Source organism: Eumetopias jubatus, unplaced genomic scaffold (assembly GCF_037043125.1).
Source record: "Eumetopias jubatus isolate StellerSeaLion01/CBP00866 unplaced genomic scaffold, mEumJub1_p1.0 scaffold_11, whole genome shotgun sequence".
NCBI lineage: Eukaryota > Metazoa > Chordata > Mammalia > Carnivora > Otariidae > Eumetopias > Eumetopias jubatus.
This window is the reverse complement of record NW_028274817.1, coordinates 84,257,899-84,275,983: the sequence shown is the minus strand read 5'-3', so window position 1 is coordinate 84,275,983 and position 18,085 is coordinate 84,257,899. Positions and strand designations below refer to the sequence as shown.

Below are 18,085 nucleotides of genomic sequence, written 5' to 3'. Positions count from 1 at the left end.
TTTTAAACTATCAATTAATATATATTTATAAGGTGTGTATGTATTCATATATATTTGTGTATATGTATATGAATAAAATCAACTGTTTTCTTCTTATTCCTCAGAGGTAACAACTATAAATAATTTAGTGTGTATCCTTCCAGATCCTTTTATGTGTATGTTATCACTTTTATTAAGTTTTGACTATCCTTTCTTTAAAAATCCGAGAAATAAACTGAGGGTTTTGGGTGGGTGGGTGGAGGGATGGGTTAGCCTGGTGATGGGTATTAAGGAGGGCACATACTGCATGGAGCTGTGGGTGTTATACGAAAACAATGAATCATGGATCACCACATCAAGAACAAATGATGTATGGTGACTAACATAACATAATAAAATAAAATTTTAAAAAATCTTAAATTTTATGAGTAATGCATGAATGTACACACATATAGGCATATTTACACATAAAAATGCAGCTTTTTAATGAGTGTGGGTTTTATGATATTTTTGTTATATGAATAGGTCATGCTGTACACATTGCATCTTGCTCTTTTAAGAATGTCTTAGTAATCTTTCCATATAATTATAGATCTACCTTATTCTTTTAAAGTGTTGCATAATATTCTATTAGATGGATATAGCCCATTATTTAATCAGCCTCTCTAGTGAACCTGATCTATTAATTGCCTCTGGAGTATGATGAGATAATTTGCACACTTTTAGTTTATTTCTCCTTCTATTTTTAGTCAAGATAACTGAGACTTTTAGATCCATATTATTATTGTTTATTACCTTCCCTACAAATAATTATTTTTGACATTTCTAGATGTAGATATGTTTTCCTTAATTTTGTCCAGTATATTGTGAGTTCTTTTAGTCTGAAATTTTTATCATTATTTCTCTTTGGCCTCTTATCTCATTTTGAGTGTGTGTGTGTGTGTGTATGTGTATCTCCAGAATTTTTGTGTCTCAGGTTTTCATTCATTATCTTCAGCTCTCTCTTACCTCTCAGTTCTGGGAGAATTTCTTAAAGCAGCCTTTGAAATCATTTATTTGATTTTTGTCATAACTGAATGTACTATTCACTTCCCCTATTACATTTTTTAATTAAGTAATTGCTTTTTCATCAGAAACCAGTCTTTCTGGATCTCAGAGTGTTCTCTTTTCATAGATTCAGTGTTCTCTCAGCTCTTGTGGAGAGTATACTTTTTAAGTTTATTTCAGTTCTTTGAAGTGAAAAGCTTTCATAAGTAGACACTTGGCTCTGGTTTGTCAGGACATTTCTCCTTGAAAAATTACTTGTTATTTTTCATATAAATGGGTAATTTTCTCCCATTTATTCATCTTTGCAGAAGATGGTCTTTGAGTTTTGGAATTTGAGATAAATTTTGTCAAATTTATTTCCTCCTTTGAGACTGAGAGTACTCTTTATAATTTCTGTAGTTATTTATTTATTTATTACTTCCCTTTTGTTCCTTCTTACCCATCCCCAGTTAAGGAGCATAATCATTTATGAAGAATTAGAAGGGTGTGCTGGCCAAGGGCAGTTGTGAGGGAGAGACTCTTGCTACAGTGCTGAAAGGCTTCTTTGTTTGTTGTAGCTGCTTGAATTATCTAGAGCACTGCCACTTTTCTCTAACTGGCACAAAGTCAGGCTCCTTATGTGGAGCCTGATGCTGAGGGGACAGAAAACTGTATCATGTGAATAATAGTTACAGGAAGTCAAGTTATTTGGTCTAGAATGGAAATTTGTAGGAGACATGGTAACTGTCTTCAGTAGCTGAAGGGCTGTCACGAGAACAATTACACTTGCTCTCTGTAGTCCCAAGTGGTAGAATTATGTTAGAAGAGTACTGTCTTATATTCAAAGAAGGAAGATTGCTATCACTGACCCTGCTGCTGATTCAAATATTTATTGACTCCGAATTTCAACCATTCATTCAGATATTACCCACACGTTAGATGTTAACCATTTCTTAACAACATGTTACATGGGTGGCCAAGTGCCTATGAGATGTACTGGAAAGAAGCTATGCAAGCATTGGCTTTGTCATTTACTCATAGAGGTGTCATCCTCAGAGAACTGCTACGTTCCATTCTTACTGTCTTTTTTTTGGTAATTATTTGACCTCAGTTTCTTGATACTTATGGTGGTAGTCATTCATCTGCATGAACTCTCTCCACCTCTTTCTTACGACATTCCTCTGTGGTAGGCAGAATAAAATGTTCACATCCTAATTCCCGGAACCTATGAATAAGTTACTTCACGTGTCAAAGGGAAATTAAAATAGAATATGGAATTAAGATTGCAGTCAGCCAAATTTAAGATACAGTGACTATCCTGGATTATCCAAGTGGACCCAGTGTAATCACAAGGGTTCTTAAATGTGGAAGAGGGAGGCAGAGAGTAATGCAGTGTGAGAAAGACTCTGCTGACCATTGCTGGCCTTGAGGATGGAAGGGACCACAAACCAAGGAATGTGGGCAGCTTGTAGAAGTTAGAAGAAGGGTTTTCTGCTAGAACCTCTAGAAAGAAACACAGCCCTGTTAACACCTTGATTTTTTTTTTTTTAGCCCAGTGAGTCCCATTTTGCACTTTTGACTTCGAGATCTGTGATAATGAATTTGTGTTGTTTTAAGCCACTAACTGTGTGGTAATTTATTACATTGCAATAGGAAACTGATAAGGATGGATTGCTGAGAAAATCCAAGGCCATATCCCAGGAACAGTAAGAACGGCTTCTTGGTATTTCTGTTATTCAAAAATTTAATACATCTATTGCTGACTGATGTATTCAACCATTTTCTGATAATCAGCCATTTCTCCAGTGCTTCTTATTGGCCTACTTTTTGGACATCTAGGCTTTGGTCAATAAGAGGAGCCTACATAAAAGGAGGCCCAATGAAGTAAGCGAATTTTACCAGGAAGGCGATTTCTACTCAGTATAAGGAAAAATTTTCCATTAAAACCATTCAAAGAGAGATCAGGCTGTATTTGGAGTTCTATAGCAGGAACTGAACAATTATTTGGTGGAGACATTAAAGAGAAGATTCCTGCATTGGTTGAGGTGTTGGATTAGTGTAGATTTTATTGTTCTTGAATCTAAGAATTTAAGGGGTAGAGAGGAAGAAGCATCACTGAGGTTTGGGTAGGACGCCTGTGTGTAGTGCAGATTGTGCCTACACAAGGTTCCTAGGCAAGACAAAAGTGGGCGATGGAATCCAGCTCATACTGTTTGTCAAGCTCTGCATTCTGGCTGTGGAGCTGCTCTGCCTTGAGGCAGGGGTACCTTTTGCTAATTCATATAAAGGTATTGTTTACTTGATAAGATGTGTGCCTGCAGGGCTGCATTCACCCGAAGACGTCACTTTCCCCCCCTAATTTGCATAAAGATGCCATATGGGCCAGAATTAACACTGGGTCTAGAGTTATAGGAGATGGTTTCTTGGAGTTGGTGAAGGCAAAGCAAGGATAGATAAGAGAAACAAAGGGAAAGAGGATTATGCTACTAATGCTTTAATCTCATTCTGGCTTCTCCAGTCCCTCAGCTCACTTCCAAATGGTGCTAATTGGTACTTTCTTCCAATCCATATATTCTAATAGCATATCTAATTGGGAAGAGACACTAATGAATGAATATACTAATAAACGGGTCTCTGTATTTTAGAGGTAAAGGAACATGATCTCTTTGGGGGGGTTCACTGTATAATGTAGTAGCAAATGGGGAAAGCAAGAATCTAAGTCCTGGAGATCAAGGGGAGAGGGTGTGTTTACTCAAGGTGCTCATAGAGAAGGCAGAGCATCTCTCTCTGACCTTTTAAAAAGACTATTTGAGAGAGAGAGAGTGCGCATGGGCAGGAGAGAGGGAGAAGCAGACTCCCCGCTGGGCAAGGAGCCCAAAACGGGGCTCCATCCCAGGATGCTGGGATCATGACCTGAGCCGAAAGCAGACGCCCAACCGACTGAGCCACCCAGGCGCCTCATCTCTCTCTGGTTTATAAGACTGGTCATTTACCTAAATATGTAGGGATGGATAATGCCAGGGTCCTCAAAGGCACAGGAGATCTAGATCTAGGCACCCAGCTGAAGCAGTTCCCACATTCATAGCTGAGTCTCAGTGGGCCAGGTCTGGTAGTTCCACTGTCCTCAATGCCACAGACCATGTAGTTAGATCTACTGGATGTGGCCTTGGGGTGGGAAAATATGATACATTCGTGTTTGTGTATTCCTCCAGATGACCTTTGAGATGAGTCACGAGACCCTGTACTTGGCAGTGAAACTGGTGGATCATTACCTTATGGAGGTAGTATGCAAGAGGGACAAGCTACAACTCCTTGGTTCCACTGCATTTCTGATTGCAGCAAAATTTGAGGTGAGCTTGAGTTCAGAGAGCCTGGAGAAAATTAATCAAGTTTCTACCCAAGTCTGATATATATGTATTTGTATGCCTATATGTGCATATATGTATGTATATGTGTATGTATCATCTACACGTATATACACACGCACATATACATGCACTTACATTTGCATGTATGTGCAACTCTGTGTGTGTGTGTGTGTGTGTGTGTGTGTGTGTGCATGTATAATTACATACATACACACACAAGTAATATTTCCTACCTGTTTTTGGTCGGTCTTTCCTAGCAGGGACACTGGTGTTGGGTGGCAGTGGTGGTATATTTGTTTCCTGGCATCCACAGGGTTCTTTCATTTCTTCTTTGAAGATAGGTGTATGTGGGCATATGCCTAGTTAAATACATTGTTCTTTGTTAGTCTTCCTTCTGATCCATAATTCTCCATCTACCCCGCACTCTTTTCTTCTTCCACCAACTTCATCTCTATCTAGTGGGATCTTGAACTGCATAGATAAGAAGGCAATTCCAAACCTGGGTGCTGGAGACATTTAAGAAAACATGGCCTGGTACGGATGGTAGTGAGTCCAGGTGAAATAGTTATTTTTGAAGTAGCATTGTAAAAGCAAGTCGCTGGCCTTTCTTCCTTTCTTTTTTTTTTTGAAGAAATTATCCATTCACCTTAGAGAGAGAGAGAGCATGGAGGGAGGGAGAGCAAGAATCCCGAAGCAGTGTCCCTGCTGAGCGGGGCTCGATCCCCGGACCCTGAGATCATGACCTGAGCTGAAATCAAGAGTTGGACGCTTAAATGACTGAGCCGCCCAGGCGCCCTGCTGGCCTTTCTTTCCTAACCAGAAGCCATCTAATTTCTCTGATTCTTTCCTCTCCCTCAGATGCTAAATGATCTTGTTCAACTGTGATTTTTTCCATGATAGGCTACTTGTGTGAAGCCTTAGGGTTTAGAAGCAGAGAGGTAGCAACTTGTACTGAATTCAAAGAGCTCTAGAATTGTGAGTTTGTTTCTGTGCTCCTTCACTTGCTCCTTCCGCAGCTTTATCCTTAACTTGCTTCTTGCCTCCCTCCCTCCTGACTCCCTCCCTCCCTCCCTAGATCCTTACGTCCCTCCCCCATTCCAGTCCTCCCTCTCTTGCTTCTTACTTGCCTCCCTTTCTTGCAGCTCTTGCTTCACGTCCCTCCTTGCTTCACTTTCCCCTTGCTCCCTGACTCCCTTCCTTTTACCAGCCTTCCCTCAGTCCCTCCCTCATCCCTCCCTCCATTCTTCCATCCTTGCCTGGTGCGCTCATTCACTACAAACTGGGTTTCCTCCCTGTGTCACTCTTTCCCTCCCTCCCTCCCTGGTTCCCTTTCTCCCCTCCCCCCACCCTTATTCTATCCATCCCTCCTTCTGTGTCTCCTTTCCTGCCACCACCTCCCTCCCACCCTCTGTCCCATTCCATCCTCTTCCCTCCCAGCTTCCCTCCCTCCCTTACTCCTTTCTTCCCTTTCTTTGCTCTCTTCCCTCTGTCCCATCCCTCCTCACTCCCCACCTCATTCCTTTCATGCTGCACTCCCTCCCTCTTCCATCCCCTCCCTCCTCCCTTTTCTGTTCATTCCTTCTCTCCCTTCTTCATGTGCTCCTTCCCTCTCTACCTCCCACTCTTGCTTCCTGGCACCGTGGCACTATGACTCCCTCTTAATTCTAGCCACCTTCCACCTTCTTTCTCTCATCTCCTTTTTCCCTTGCGTCTTCTCTCTCTTCCCCCTCCCACCCTGGCTCCTTTCCTCACTATTTCCCTCTCTGGTTCACTTCCTTCCCTACTCACTTGCTCCCTGGTTCGCTTGCTCCCCGCTCACAGTCTGCTCCCTCCAAACTCCCCCTCTTGATTACTGCCTCTCCTCTCCAGTGTTCATTTCCTCCCACCCACTATCACTTGCTCATTTCTATCCTCTTTCTCTCTTTCTCTCTCTTCCTCCTACACCTTCCCTGACTCACTTCCTCCCTCCTTCCTCTGTCCCTTCCTTCCTCTTTTGCCTCCTCCTTCCCTTTCTCCCTTCCTCTTCTCTCATTCTCCCCCTTGCTCCCTCCTTTGCTGCTTCCCTCTCTGGCTCGTTTCCTTCCCTGATCAGGCACTCCCTAGTTCATTCTTTGCTCTCCTTCCCTCTGCCCCTCCCTCCTCTCCCTCCTCTTTCCTCCTCCTACCTAGGGCTATCCTTGTGGCTTAGCACAAGGTCCTAAGTCCTCCATGCCTCAGCCTCAGGAGGGTTAAAAAGAAGCTGGGGGTCCCTGGCCAACAGCAGAATGAGGAGCAGAGTACAAAGAGGCACTTCTAAGCAAGTCTGGGAACCAAGAGTACCAGAACCCTGTTCTGGTTATCAGGATGAAGGGCCCCCACTATGTCTTTTGGAGAAGGGGTGTCTTTCCCTCACAGGATTGAGAAGTACAGAAAGACTTTTGCAAGGGGAGATGTGGAGATGGTCTGAGGAGAGAAGAAAGGAAGGAACCACTGGTGAGCAGGGCAAAGGAGGGGAGAGTTTCTTGGCCTGGTATTGCTGCTAGGTTGCTGTGTGAGCTTGAGTAATTTGCTTCCTCTTTCTGTGCCTCAATTTCCTTGTCTGCAAAACTAGAGGGTTGGTCTAGTCTGAGATCTCAAAATAGAAAGAGAAAGGTGTGGGAAGAACGCTGGGGTGGGCAGTTAGATGCAGCTGGATAAAAGATTTGGGGTCTTCCTGCTTCCTAGTCCTCTCCCCAAAACCAAGGTTCACCCTGCAGAGGACAGGACATGTTAAGGTGCTTCCTGGTTAGGGGTCCTTCTCACCCTTGGCCGGGTCTGGATCTCCTCTGTCTAGCCCCTGAGCATATCCTCCCACTCTCTGCAGTCCTCAGTCTCTGCTTGGGCTCTCTCTGTGCCAGTCTGCCTGTCTCTCACTGCCTGCTACCCCAGTAGGGCCCCCTCCCGAACATCCCTGTTCATTTCTTAGACTGGGAAACAACGTGCCAGCTTATTTTCCATCTCTAGCTCTACTTTCTGTGGTCTTCTTTCCTCCCTTCCCCCAGAGCAGGTCTTAGATTTCTCATTCTAGGCTTTCACTCATTAAAAGAGAGATCATTGGGCACCTGGGTGGCTCAGTCGGTTAAGCATCTGCCTTCGGCTCAGGTCATGATCCTAAGGTTTTGGGATCGAGTTCCACGTCGGGCTCCCTGCTCAGCAGGGATTCTGCTTCTCCCTCTCCCTCTACTACTCCCCCCTGCTTGTGCTCTCTCTCTCTCTCTCAAATAAATAAATGTTTAAAAAAATAAAAGATCATTGCTACTGGTTCCTGTGCCATATTATGCCACTCCGAATAGTGTAAGAATCTACCCCACAAGGCCTGATTCTCTCTCCAGTGGTGCAGTTTTGGGGCAGATGTCTCCTGTGTCTCTGATTTTGTTTTTCAGATGGACCACTCAAATCAACCAGAAGGTTGCTCTCAGAGTGACCTTGAAGGTTTATGCTGGGAAACGTTATTGCCCCCTATCTTTCACTTCTCTCCCCCACTGCCTTTTATCCCAAAGCAGAGAGGAGTGGGCTCTCTTTGCCTGTTTGTGACTATCTCTCCTCTCCACCTGTAGGAGTCCTACCCACCTTGTGTGGATGACTTCCTGTACATCTGTGATGATATTTATCAGCGAGATGAGATGCTCACCATGGAAATCAGCATCCTGCAAACTCTCAAATTTGATATCAACATTCCCATCGCCTATCATTTCCTGCGCAGATATGCTAGGGTAAGAGGGAGGAGGCACATCCTCATTCTCCCACTACTGGGTTAGTCCCCTCCATACCCAGAGTGGCTGCTTGAATGGTAGGGAAAGGGAAAGGGGCAGCGGGGGACAGGGGAATTTCTTCTTCAGTCCACCCTCCTAGACTGACCACCTTTATCAAGTGTTGAGGGGGGAACAGAATTGAAGACTTTCCTGGTGTACCTTTATGTTTTGAGGTGAAGGCAGTCTAAGGGAGGGGAAGAAGAGTCTTTGATCAGGAAGGGACACGTGGGAAGTTGGGGGGAAATGCTGGTAAACTTTTCTTCCATCATCTGACTGTTGGTTACAGGGGAGGTCACTTTATAATTATTTATAGTATTCTACAAGTACACCTGTGCACTTTCCTCTATGTGTGTGTTATAGGTTATAATTTTTAAAAAAGATCCAAACAAGAAAAGGGAAATTCTTTTGGAGCATGGAATATTTCTAGGGTGGAGCCAGGTGCAAAGTTAGAGAATTTTGGCTCTTCAAAGGATAACTTGCAAAGAAAGGGGATGTGAGGGAGGGTGCCACAAGGATACTTGATAATTTGGTTAAAAACTCTAAAGGTAGCAAATCCCACTGGCCGATTTCAGAATCCCTGCCTGAAAGATTCTGTGCTTTTGGGGGTAGGGTCCTTAGTGTGAGTCATAGTAGCAAGAGAGGTAAATTGTTCAGACAGAGAGCCATTTAGGCCTGAAGTGGGATAACTGGAGAGAGTGGGTACAGTGGGTCTTCTGCTAGGTGCTGCTTTTCTGAATTGATTGCTGAGCCAGTCTTCTTGCCACCCTTAGTGTCTCCGTGCCAACATGAAGACACTGACTTTGTCCCGCTTCATCTGTGAGATGACTCTGCAGGAATACGACTATGTCCAGGAGAGGGCTTCCAAACTAGCTGCTGGCTCCTTCCTCCTGGCCCTCTATATGAAGAAGCTCGGACACTGGGTAAACACTTGACGGGGGCACAGGGTAGAGATTTAGAAGCACAGAATCAGCAACCTAAGTGTCCACTGATGGATAAATAAATAAAGAAGATGCGGTGTATACACACACACACACACACACACACACACACACGAATATTACTTAGCCATAAAAAAGAATAAAATCTTACATTTGTGACAACATGGATGGACCTATACGATATTATATTAAGTGAAATAAGTCAGAGAAAGACAAATACTGTATTATTTCACTTCTCTGTGGGATCTAAAAAAACAAAACGGGGGGCACCTGGGTGGCTCAGTCAGTTAAGCTTCTGCCTTTGGCTTAAGTCATGATCCCAGGGTCCTGGGATCAAGCCCCGCATTGGGCTCCCTGCTCAGTGGGGAGCCTGCTTCTCCATCTGCCGCTTCCCCAGCTTGTGCTCGCTCGCTCTCTCTCTCTCTCAGATAAATAAATGAAATTAAAAAAAAAAAACAGAAACAGATTCATAAATATGGAGAACAAACTAGTGAGGGGAGGGGGTGGAGGGAAGGGCAAAATAGGTGAAGGGGATTAAAAGGCACAAATTTCCAGTTACAAAATAAATAAGTCACAGGGACGTAAAGTACAGCATAGGGAGTGTAGTCAATAGCATTGTAATAACGTATGGTGACAGATGGTGACTACACTTATCATGGTGAGCATTTTGTAATGTATATGAATGTTGAATCACTATGTCATACACCTGAAACTAAGGTAGTATTGTATGTCACCTGTACTTCAAATTAAAGGCAAGAAAACACAGGGTAAATTCGGGAGGAAGGTGTAAAGTAGGGTCATGGGCAACTCAGTGATAAAACTGCCATGTGCCCATAGTTATAAATTCTTTGACATCTCAACGTGTTAAGAGCCTGGCTGCTTAAAGGGTTTTTACAGCAATGGTTTTGAATTGTTTTACTTTATTTTTCTTAGTCGCAGTACTCTTTATTCCAAAGAAAGCTTACTTGAAAACCCAATATTGTAAAACAGACTAATATGAAATAATTCTGGTTGCAGCAGGTGGTAGGATGGGCCCCCTTCTTACCTGACCCCATTCTGCCCCTTGCAGTCCCCCCAGCACGGTTGCCCTCCACTCCCCTGAGAGCTCATTGGAATATAATTTGAGAAGCACAGACCCAGACTTGTGCAAGCAACTGTCTGTGTGTATAATGGGGGATTCAGAGGTATAGTATAGTGGTCTTCTCTGAAGAGGAAGTCCCCTAAAGCCTCCTTCCCCAGTATAAGTAAAAGTCATTCCTAAGCTCCTCCAACCTAGAAGTTCTGCAGCCACTACTGCTGGGAAAACCTCTGTGTACCAAGAAAGACTGCTATAAACCGTTGTGTGAACTTGGACAACTCATACTGAAATTTCTTGGGACAGAGAAAGCATTCAGTAAATGACAGTGATGATGATGAAAAGGAAAAAAATGGCTAGCATTTATTTAGTGCTTAGACAGTGATCTAAGTACTTTGTGTATTAACTCATTTAATTTTCACAAGATCAGTACCATCGTCCCTACTTTACAGATAAGAAATAACTTCCCATGTTTTGCTAATGAGAGGCAGAGCTAGTCTTTGGGGATTAGGGGTCGTGTTCAAATTGTTATACCTCCTGTATCATCAGAACTGATGTGGCCATAACTTTGGAACTGTGGCCCTGGAGAGGCTCCACGTTGTGCCAGGCTTTGATCTTCAGATCATGGGGAAATGTTGTAGGTTCTGAGGGGGACAACTGAGGGACTCAGGGCAGCAAACTGCCTGCCGACCAGTATAGAAATAGTTCTGTGTTTTAACAGTTGGCATGGTTACACCAATGAGTATCAGCTAAGTGTCAGCCCTGATCTGAACTCAGGTAGTATGGCCCCACAGTCCTCTATGCTATGTATACCGCCTCTATAGATAAAGGCTTCACAGAGGAGGTGACTTTTGAGTTGGGTCTTGAAAGATGAGTAGGAACCTGTTAGAGAAGACATTCTAGGTAGAGGGAATGATAACTGACCAGATGTGAAGGCAGTGAGAAGAGTGTGAGGTATTTGGGGCAGAATAAGGCACTTCCTGTAGATAGAGCAGAGGATATATTAACAGGGAGTGGTGAGAGATGAGACCGGAATGGTAGGGTGTAGTCAGATTGTGAGAGACCTTTGATGCCAAATGGAGAGACCCACTTTATATGAAGGCATTGGAAGGTTTTGAGGCAGGGGAGTGACCTACTCCTCCTTGTGTGTTCTGGAAACACCACTGGTATAGCAGTAGAGAAGGTGAATTAAATGAGAGATAGTATAAAAGTGGGAACACCAGTGAGTAGGCTTTCGTAATAGTCAAGATGAAGCATTGGGGTCCGAACCTGTGCAGTGACAATGGAGCCATTAATCTTATTTGACACACCCAATATAATGTGTTACTCCCCTGCTCAGCATGCCAGTGATTGCCCTTTACCTGTGGCAGTGGTTTCTAAACAGTATTCAGTAGAGCCCTGTGATTCCTGTAGAAGTGTCTCCTGGGCCCTGTAAAAGGTAAAGGGATCCAAATTGGTGGGCTTGTTAGCTCTCCCTCCCAATTCCAGGTAGGTATTTAGGCTTCCAGGTAAGATATTTGAAAAAAAAAAAAGAGTTCAGAGAAAGTAATTTAAGACACTTTTAGAAAACCACTGCCTTATAGAAGAGACCTTCTCTTCTTTACCTGTGGAGCTCCCACTTGACTTTCAACGCCCACTGCAGTCGTGCCCTCCTTTACAAAGCTTTCTGTGACTCTCCTGGCCAAAGTTCATGGGTCCTGCTGCTCTGTTTCTCCAGGGTCCCATTCTCACTTTCATCATAGACCTTCCCACACATTCTGTAATTCTCTGTGTGCACGGCTGTCTCCCCCACTACACATTCCTTAGGGGCAGGGGCCTTAGTCATCTTTGTATTCACAGCAGCCTACACAGGGCTTGGTAATATTAACCCTAGCTAGCCTCTGTTCCACTGTGCATTGTGTGTATTAACTCATTCGCTCCTATGATGCAATTACTGTAATGATCCCCATTTGGCATAGTGGGAAACTGGGGCACCAAGAAATTAATAACTGGCTCAAGTCCATGCTGTTGTTGGAGCTAGAATTTGAACCTAAGCCGTTTGCTTCTGGAACCTTTCCTCTTAAACGCTCTGCTGTATTACTTCTGCCACATAATAGGCATCCTTAAAATTGAATGAGAACATAAATGCATGGAATGATAGCTCTTAGAGCCAGAGAAAAGGAACTGCCTTAAATTCCTGTTGTCTGTTGACTTGGGATCTTAAGTTTGTTTTGAGGTTTGCCTGGCCATTGGCTCTTGACCTGAGCGTGAGTAAATTACAAAGTTAGTCATGTTCCTTAGATTCCTTAGTGGATTTCAGCTTACATGAATACCTACAACCAGGGCTAATATCCAACTGGTACCTGTGGGTATATGGTACATATGTTCATCTGGATAGCCGTACCATTAGTTTGCAGCTGGAACCTAGTCTTCTAGGAAGTACTCTATACTTACTCGTCAGTGTCTGTGCTGTATGAGTTTTTGAAATGTCTGACTATCTCCTCTGCCTATACCATGTATACAAAGTCTGGATTTGGGATGGTAGAGATAGAGGAAGGGTCCGCTTCCTGTGGTAAAAGTCACTGTTCATGTTGCTTCTTCCAGGCTCCTGCCCTGGAGTATTACAGTGGCTACAAGACCTCTGATCTTCACCCCTTGGTCAAGCAGCTAAACACCCTGCTGACATTGCGTCCTTGCAACAAGCTCAAGACTGTGCATTCCAAGTATTCTCACCAGTAAGTACCAAGCTCCGGTTGAGGATGGGTTTGTGCTCAGCCATGGGGAGGCACAGACTAGCCTCACTTAAGGAAAAAGAAAGATTCAGTACTGTTCGCCTTACTTTCTGCTCTAGGATTAAACCAATATAGGGAACCAAGAGTCCTATGTCTCATTTATTCCAAGGAGCCTGTTTGCTTTGGCTTATTTTTACGCTGAGCAGACCCCTCTTCCTTTTGCAGGGTCTTCTTCGAAGTCACCAAAATCCCCCCCTTGGACATGTTGAAGCTAGAGAAGATTTTGAACTACTGCTAAGTCTGAGGCTGAGGAGCCGGCACACTGGCAGCGGCCACCAGGGCCAGGCAGGCATTGAAATAAGCTGTTACTTATTCTGTCTTTGAATGTGTCTTTTGATCACTTGTCTTTCTTTTTTACTCTTTTGTTTGTCTTTTCCCAAATTGATAGTGTTGTAAATATTTAACTTGTTATGAAAGAAAAGAAATTATTATAGTATTTGATTAGAAATTTAATAAAAAATTGTTTGTTGTTAAAAGGGCTCACGTCCCCTCTTATTGCTCGGGAGCCCCATGCATAGCCCAGGGATGTTTTTCCCTGTGCCTCAAGGATCTAAGTTATCCAGTTTCCTTCTCTAGTTGGAGACTTTCTCTTCATGGGAAGAAGAATTGAATTAGGGTGTAAATTGAAGGCTGAGTCTGTACAAGGAGGATCCTTGGGGCATTGGTGCCCAGTTCAAAGAGAGAGAGCCCTGCCAGATAGACAGGCCTCTCAGCGTTTAGATCTGGGGCAGCTGGGAGTGTGGGCCAATACCCTTTGGTCCCCATCTCAGGTTGCTTGCTTTCCTTGTTTCTTCCTGGATGACAAAAAGATGGGGAATTAGGATTTTAACCCTAATATAGCCCTACTTTCATAGTTAAGCAGCTTTCTAGAGTCTAAATTTGAAAAGCTGCTTGGAGTGGCATGCCAGGATCTCCTTTGGACCTTATCTTGTGTCAAGAGGAGAACTTTCCACCTGTGAAATCAGTGAGATGTCCCATGAATGCAGGCATCGATCATTTGCCCAATGTTCATTCATAAAGCCTTAAGGAGGTTCTCCTCTCTCTCCCTGTCCTACCTTTGGGGTGATGTGTACTGGTACAGCTATCTTGGTTGTTAACAGAGGAGCTGAATCTACTCTGTGCCAGTTGATGAAGAGTCACTGCCTTAATCCTGCCTCTAAGACCTCTGTGACCTCCCCGCAATCTAGCAACTGCAGTAAGTGATGTCTGTCACAGCAGGAGACCTCTAGGGCTCTATTCTAGTACTGTGACTGGCAACTGTTGTGATTGGTCTGTGCTCATGTGTAACTACGTGTCACATGTTTTGAATATCAGTCCTGAGGGTGGGAATCTGGTGGAGGGGACAGTCGATGGAGAACTCTTGGGGAAAATACCTCCCCAGTTCTGACCCCAGATTCCCCATGCTAGTCTGGTCACATCCCCTTTTGTGGTTGGGGACAGGAGGGAGAGCACTCTGGGCCCTTAGATGTCTTAGTGCTTTCTTTCTCTCTGTGTCGGTTTCCCGTTTCCCCTCCAAACTTGCTTTGCCTTGGCGACCAGACATCACTGGGTTCCCTCCTGCCCCGTTCCATTACTTAGCAGGGTGACTAAAGGGTACAGCCAGAGGTCTGAGTTGCTCGACAGTGATTCAGCTTGCATAGCCAACTTTGCATAAACATGCTAGAAGCACTAGGCTGGAATCCCTCTTGCAAATTCCAGCCTCACTGAAAGGAAGTATCTTATACCTGCTTTTTAATTCTGGAACTTCATCAAAGGAAAAAATGAACTGATTTGATTATTCCGCCCCCCCGCCCACATTTTTTCGACTCTGTTCTTCTTTAGAAGTGATTGTGGAACCATCAATCATTTTTGTGGTTGTTCATGTCTCAAAATTTATTTTACACTTATCACTACTTCAAAATTAGACAACTATTAGACCTGGCTCTTGTTATTTAGTTCTTTATTAAAGAAGCACATCTAATTCTTTTTCAAGAATTTTTTATATTTTGATGACTCCAGATCAGTGTAATTGGTTTTCATTGTAACCTTATGTTTTTGTAACAGTTTTATTGAGATAAAATTCACATATCATACAATTCACCCATTTAAAGTGTACAATTCAGTAGTTTTCAGTATATTCACAGAGTTGTACATCTATAGCCATAATCTAATTTTGGAACATTTTCATCACCCCAAAAAGAAACCCTGTACCCATTAACAGTTAACCCCAGTCCTACCCACTCCCCCACCCCCCAGCCCTAGGCAACCACTAATATTTTTGTCTCTGTAGATTTGCCTATTCTGTACTTTTCATATAAACTAAATCATACAATGTGTAGCCTTTTGTGTCTGGCTTCTTTCTCTTAGCATAATGTTTTCCAGGTTTATCCATGTTGTAGTAGGTGTCAGTACTTCATTTCCTTTTATTGCTGAATGATATTCCATTTTATGAATATACTACATTTTGTTTAGGCATCAGTTGATGGAAATCTGTTTTTTCTCCCCACTTTTTGGCTATTACGAGTAATTCTGCTATGAGCATTCATGAACAAGGTTTCGTGTGGACATATGTTTTCATTTCTCTTGTGAATATACTTAGGAGTGGAATTGCTGGATTATGTACTATTTTACATGTCTGTGAGCAGTATATGAGGGTTCCAATTTCTTTACATTCTTTCTAACACTTGTTATTATCTGTCTTTTTAATTATAGCCATCCTGGGGTACTTGGGTGGCTCAGTCTTTAAGTGTCTGCCTTCGGCTCAGGTCATGATCCCAGGGTCCTGGGATTGAGCCCCTCAACAGGTTCCCTGCTCTGCGGGAAGCCTGCTTCTCCCTCTCCTACTCCCCCTGCTCGTGTTCCCTCTCTCACTGTGTCTCTCTCTGTCAAATAAAGAAATAAAATCTTAATTATAGCCGTCCTAGTGGGTGTGAAGTATCTTCTTATGGTTTTATTTTGCATTTCATTGATGGCCAGTGATGTTGAGCATCTTTTTATGTGCTTATTTGCCATTTGTTTATCCTCTTTGGAGAGATATCTATTCAAGTTCTTTGCCCATCTTTAATTGGGTTATATGTGTCTTTATTACTGAATGGTAAGAATTCTTCATATATTCTGGATCATAGATATGATTTGCAAATATTTTCTCTGATTCTATGGATTGTCTTTTCACAAGACAATCTTGATAGTGCTGTTTGAAACATAAAAATTTTTAATTTTGATGAAGTCATATTTATCCATTTTGGATATTTTTGCTTTTGTGTCACATCTAAGAAACCATTCCCTAGGGACACCTGGGTGGCTCAGTCAGTTAAGCGTCTGTATTCAGCTCAGGTCATGATCCCAGGGTCCTGGGATCGAGTCCCACATCAGGCTCCTTGCTCAGTGAGGAGCCTGCTTCTCCCTCTCACTGCTTACTTGTGCTCTCTGTGTGTCAAATAAATAAAATCTTAAAAAAAAAAGAAACCATTGCCTAGTCCATTTAAGTCTTACATCTATTTTGAATTAATTTTTATATATTGTGAGATGTAGGTTTCCAACTTCATTTTCTTACATGTGGGTATCCAGTTGCTCTAGCACCGTTTTTGGAAAAGACTAATGCTTTCTCTGCTTAATTATCTTGGCACCTTGTTGACTAATTGACTGTAAATGTGAGAGCTTATTTCTGGGCTCTCAATTCTATTCTGCTTACCTATATGTTTATCCTTATGCCACTACCACACCATATTGATTATTGTAGCTTTCTAGTAAGTTTTGAAATTGGGAAATTGTGAGTTCTCCCACTTCGCTTCTCTTTTTCAAGTTTCTTTTGCTATGCATTTCTAAATGAATTTTCGCATCAGCTTGTCAATTTCTGAAAAGAAAGCTGGCATTTTCATAGAGATTGCATTGAATTTGTAGGCCAGTTTAAGGAGTATTGCCATCTTAACCGTATTACATCTTCTAATCTATGAACATGTATTTTGTGCTAGTCTCAGCCTGTTGATAACCAGTGTTGTGGCTGGACCTGCTCTGATCCTTGTGGTTCTTATTATGATTGCAAGAGGCCCTTAGCAGTAAACATCAGGAAATTCTGAAAGAGACAAGATTTATTACTTACAAGTTCTGGAAATTACACAGCACATGTAGAGGCACATAGCAAGGTCTAATTGTGGTGGGGGAAGAGGGAGAGGGAAAGGGAGAGTCCTTGCATACACAGGCCTAGGGTTCTGCTTCTATTGAGGTTGAGGGTGGGGACCTAGGGTTTTGTGGGCTCATTCTTTATTGGTGAATTTAAAACCTAAGAGCAAGAATATAAAGTATGGGAAGAGAAAAAACAGTATGGGAAGAGAAAAAACAATTGGCCCAAATAATCAGTTACCAAAATCAATCAAAGAGACACGGGGGGACTGGCGATGTGTTTAAGTCAGGCACTTGCATTATGAAAAACAAAACAATAACAACCCAACTATTAGGGATTGCATTACAACATGGTATGCCTTTTATTTAGGCCTTTAATTCTTTTCAACAATGTTTTTATAGTTATCAAAGTATAAGCTTATATTTCTATTGTTACATTTATTCCTAAATATTTTTTTAATGGAGCCATCAGTCTTGATCACTTTCAATTTCTTGCATACATGTTTTGATTATGGCCTTACAGAAGGGTGACCTCATTAAGTCTTGCCAACTTTACCTCCTAACTATTTCTTGAATTGGCATTTTCATCATAGTGTCTGTCTACCACTGCCCAGGTTTGAGATCTTTTGTGTGGATTATTTATGGGACTTTCCTAACTTGTCTCCTTATCTTCAGTTTTGTTCCCTTCAAATTCACCCTCCATACAATGACCAGAATGATTTATTTAAAATTCAATTCTTGATTACAGTTCTGGGTAAGATGGTTAAGTGCTTGCTACTCTGTCTCTCACTGAACACAGTCATAAAATCGGGACAGCGTGCATGGCACAGCTATTTGAGAGTTCTGAAAAGTAAGCAGCTTAAGGCAGATTGGAGAACAGCAAAATTTGAGGAACCAGCAAACCAGTGGAGAGTTTCCCACTCTTTTCCTGCTCTCAGATTCTCCAACTGGAACTTCATGCAGCTGAAAACCTGGAAGTGAGCACTGTAGTATAGACAGAGAACTCCAGGAGAGTTCTCTAGTTCTGGCTTGAAAAGTGAGGGGGGAAGAAATCTCCCAT

The 18,085-nt window shown here is 42.7% G+C and overlaps 1 protein-coding gene across 8 annotated transcripts in view; it reads left to right on the top strand.

Annotated features, from left to right (window-relative positions):
• The window catches only part of CCNB3 (cyclin B3), a 61,350-nt gene extending 48,036 nt beyond the window's left edge, over nt 1-13,314 (top strand). For 6 of the 8 annotated variants that reach the window (XM_028092972.2, XM_028092968.2, XM_088028792.1 and 3 more), the window contains 5 exons: nt 4,218-4,355; nt 7,949-8,104; nt 8,914-9,063; nt 12,740-12,870; nt 13,093-13,314. In XM_028092972.2, coding sequence (XP_027948773.2) covers nt 4,218-4,355; nt 7,949-8,104; nt 8,914-9,063; nt 12,740-12,870; nt 13,093-13,165 — 648 coding nt within the window. In that variant the 3' untranslated portion in view covers nt 13,166-13,314. The remainder of the gene's footprint in view (nt 1-4,217; nt 4,356-7,948; nt 8,105-8,913; nt 9,064-12,739; nt 12,871-13,092) is intronic. The other 2 variants (XM_028092973.2, XM_028092974.2) reach the window with 2 other exon arrangements.
• The last annotated feature ends 4,771 nt before the right edge of the window (nt 13,315-18,085 follow it).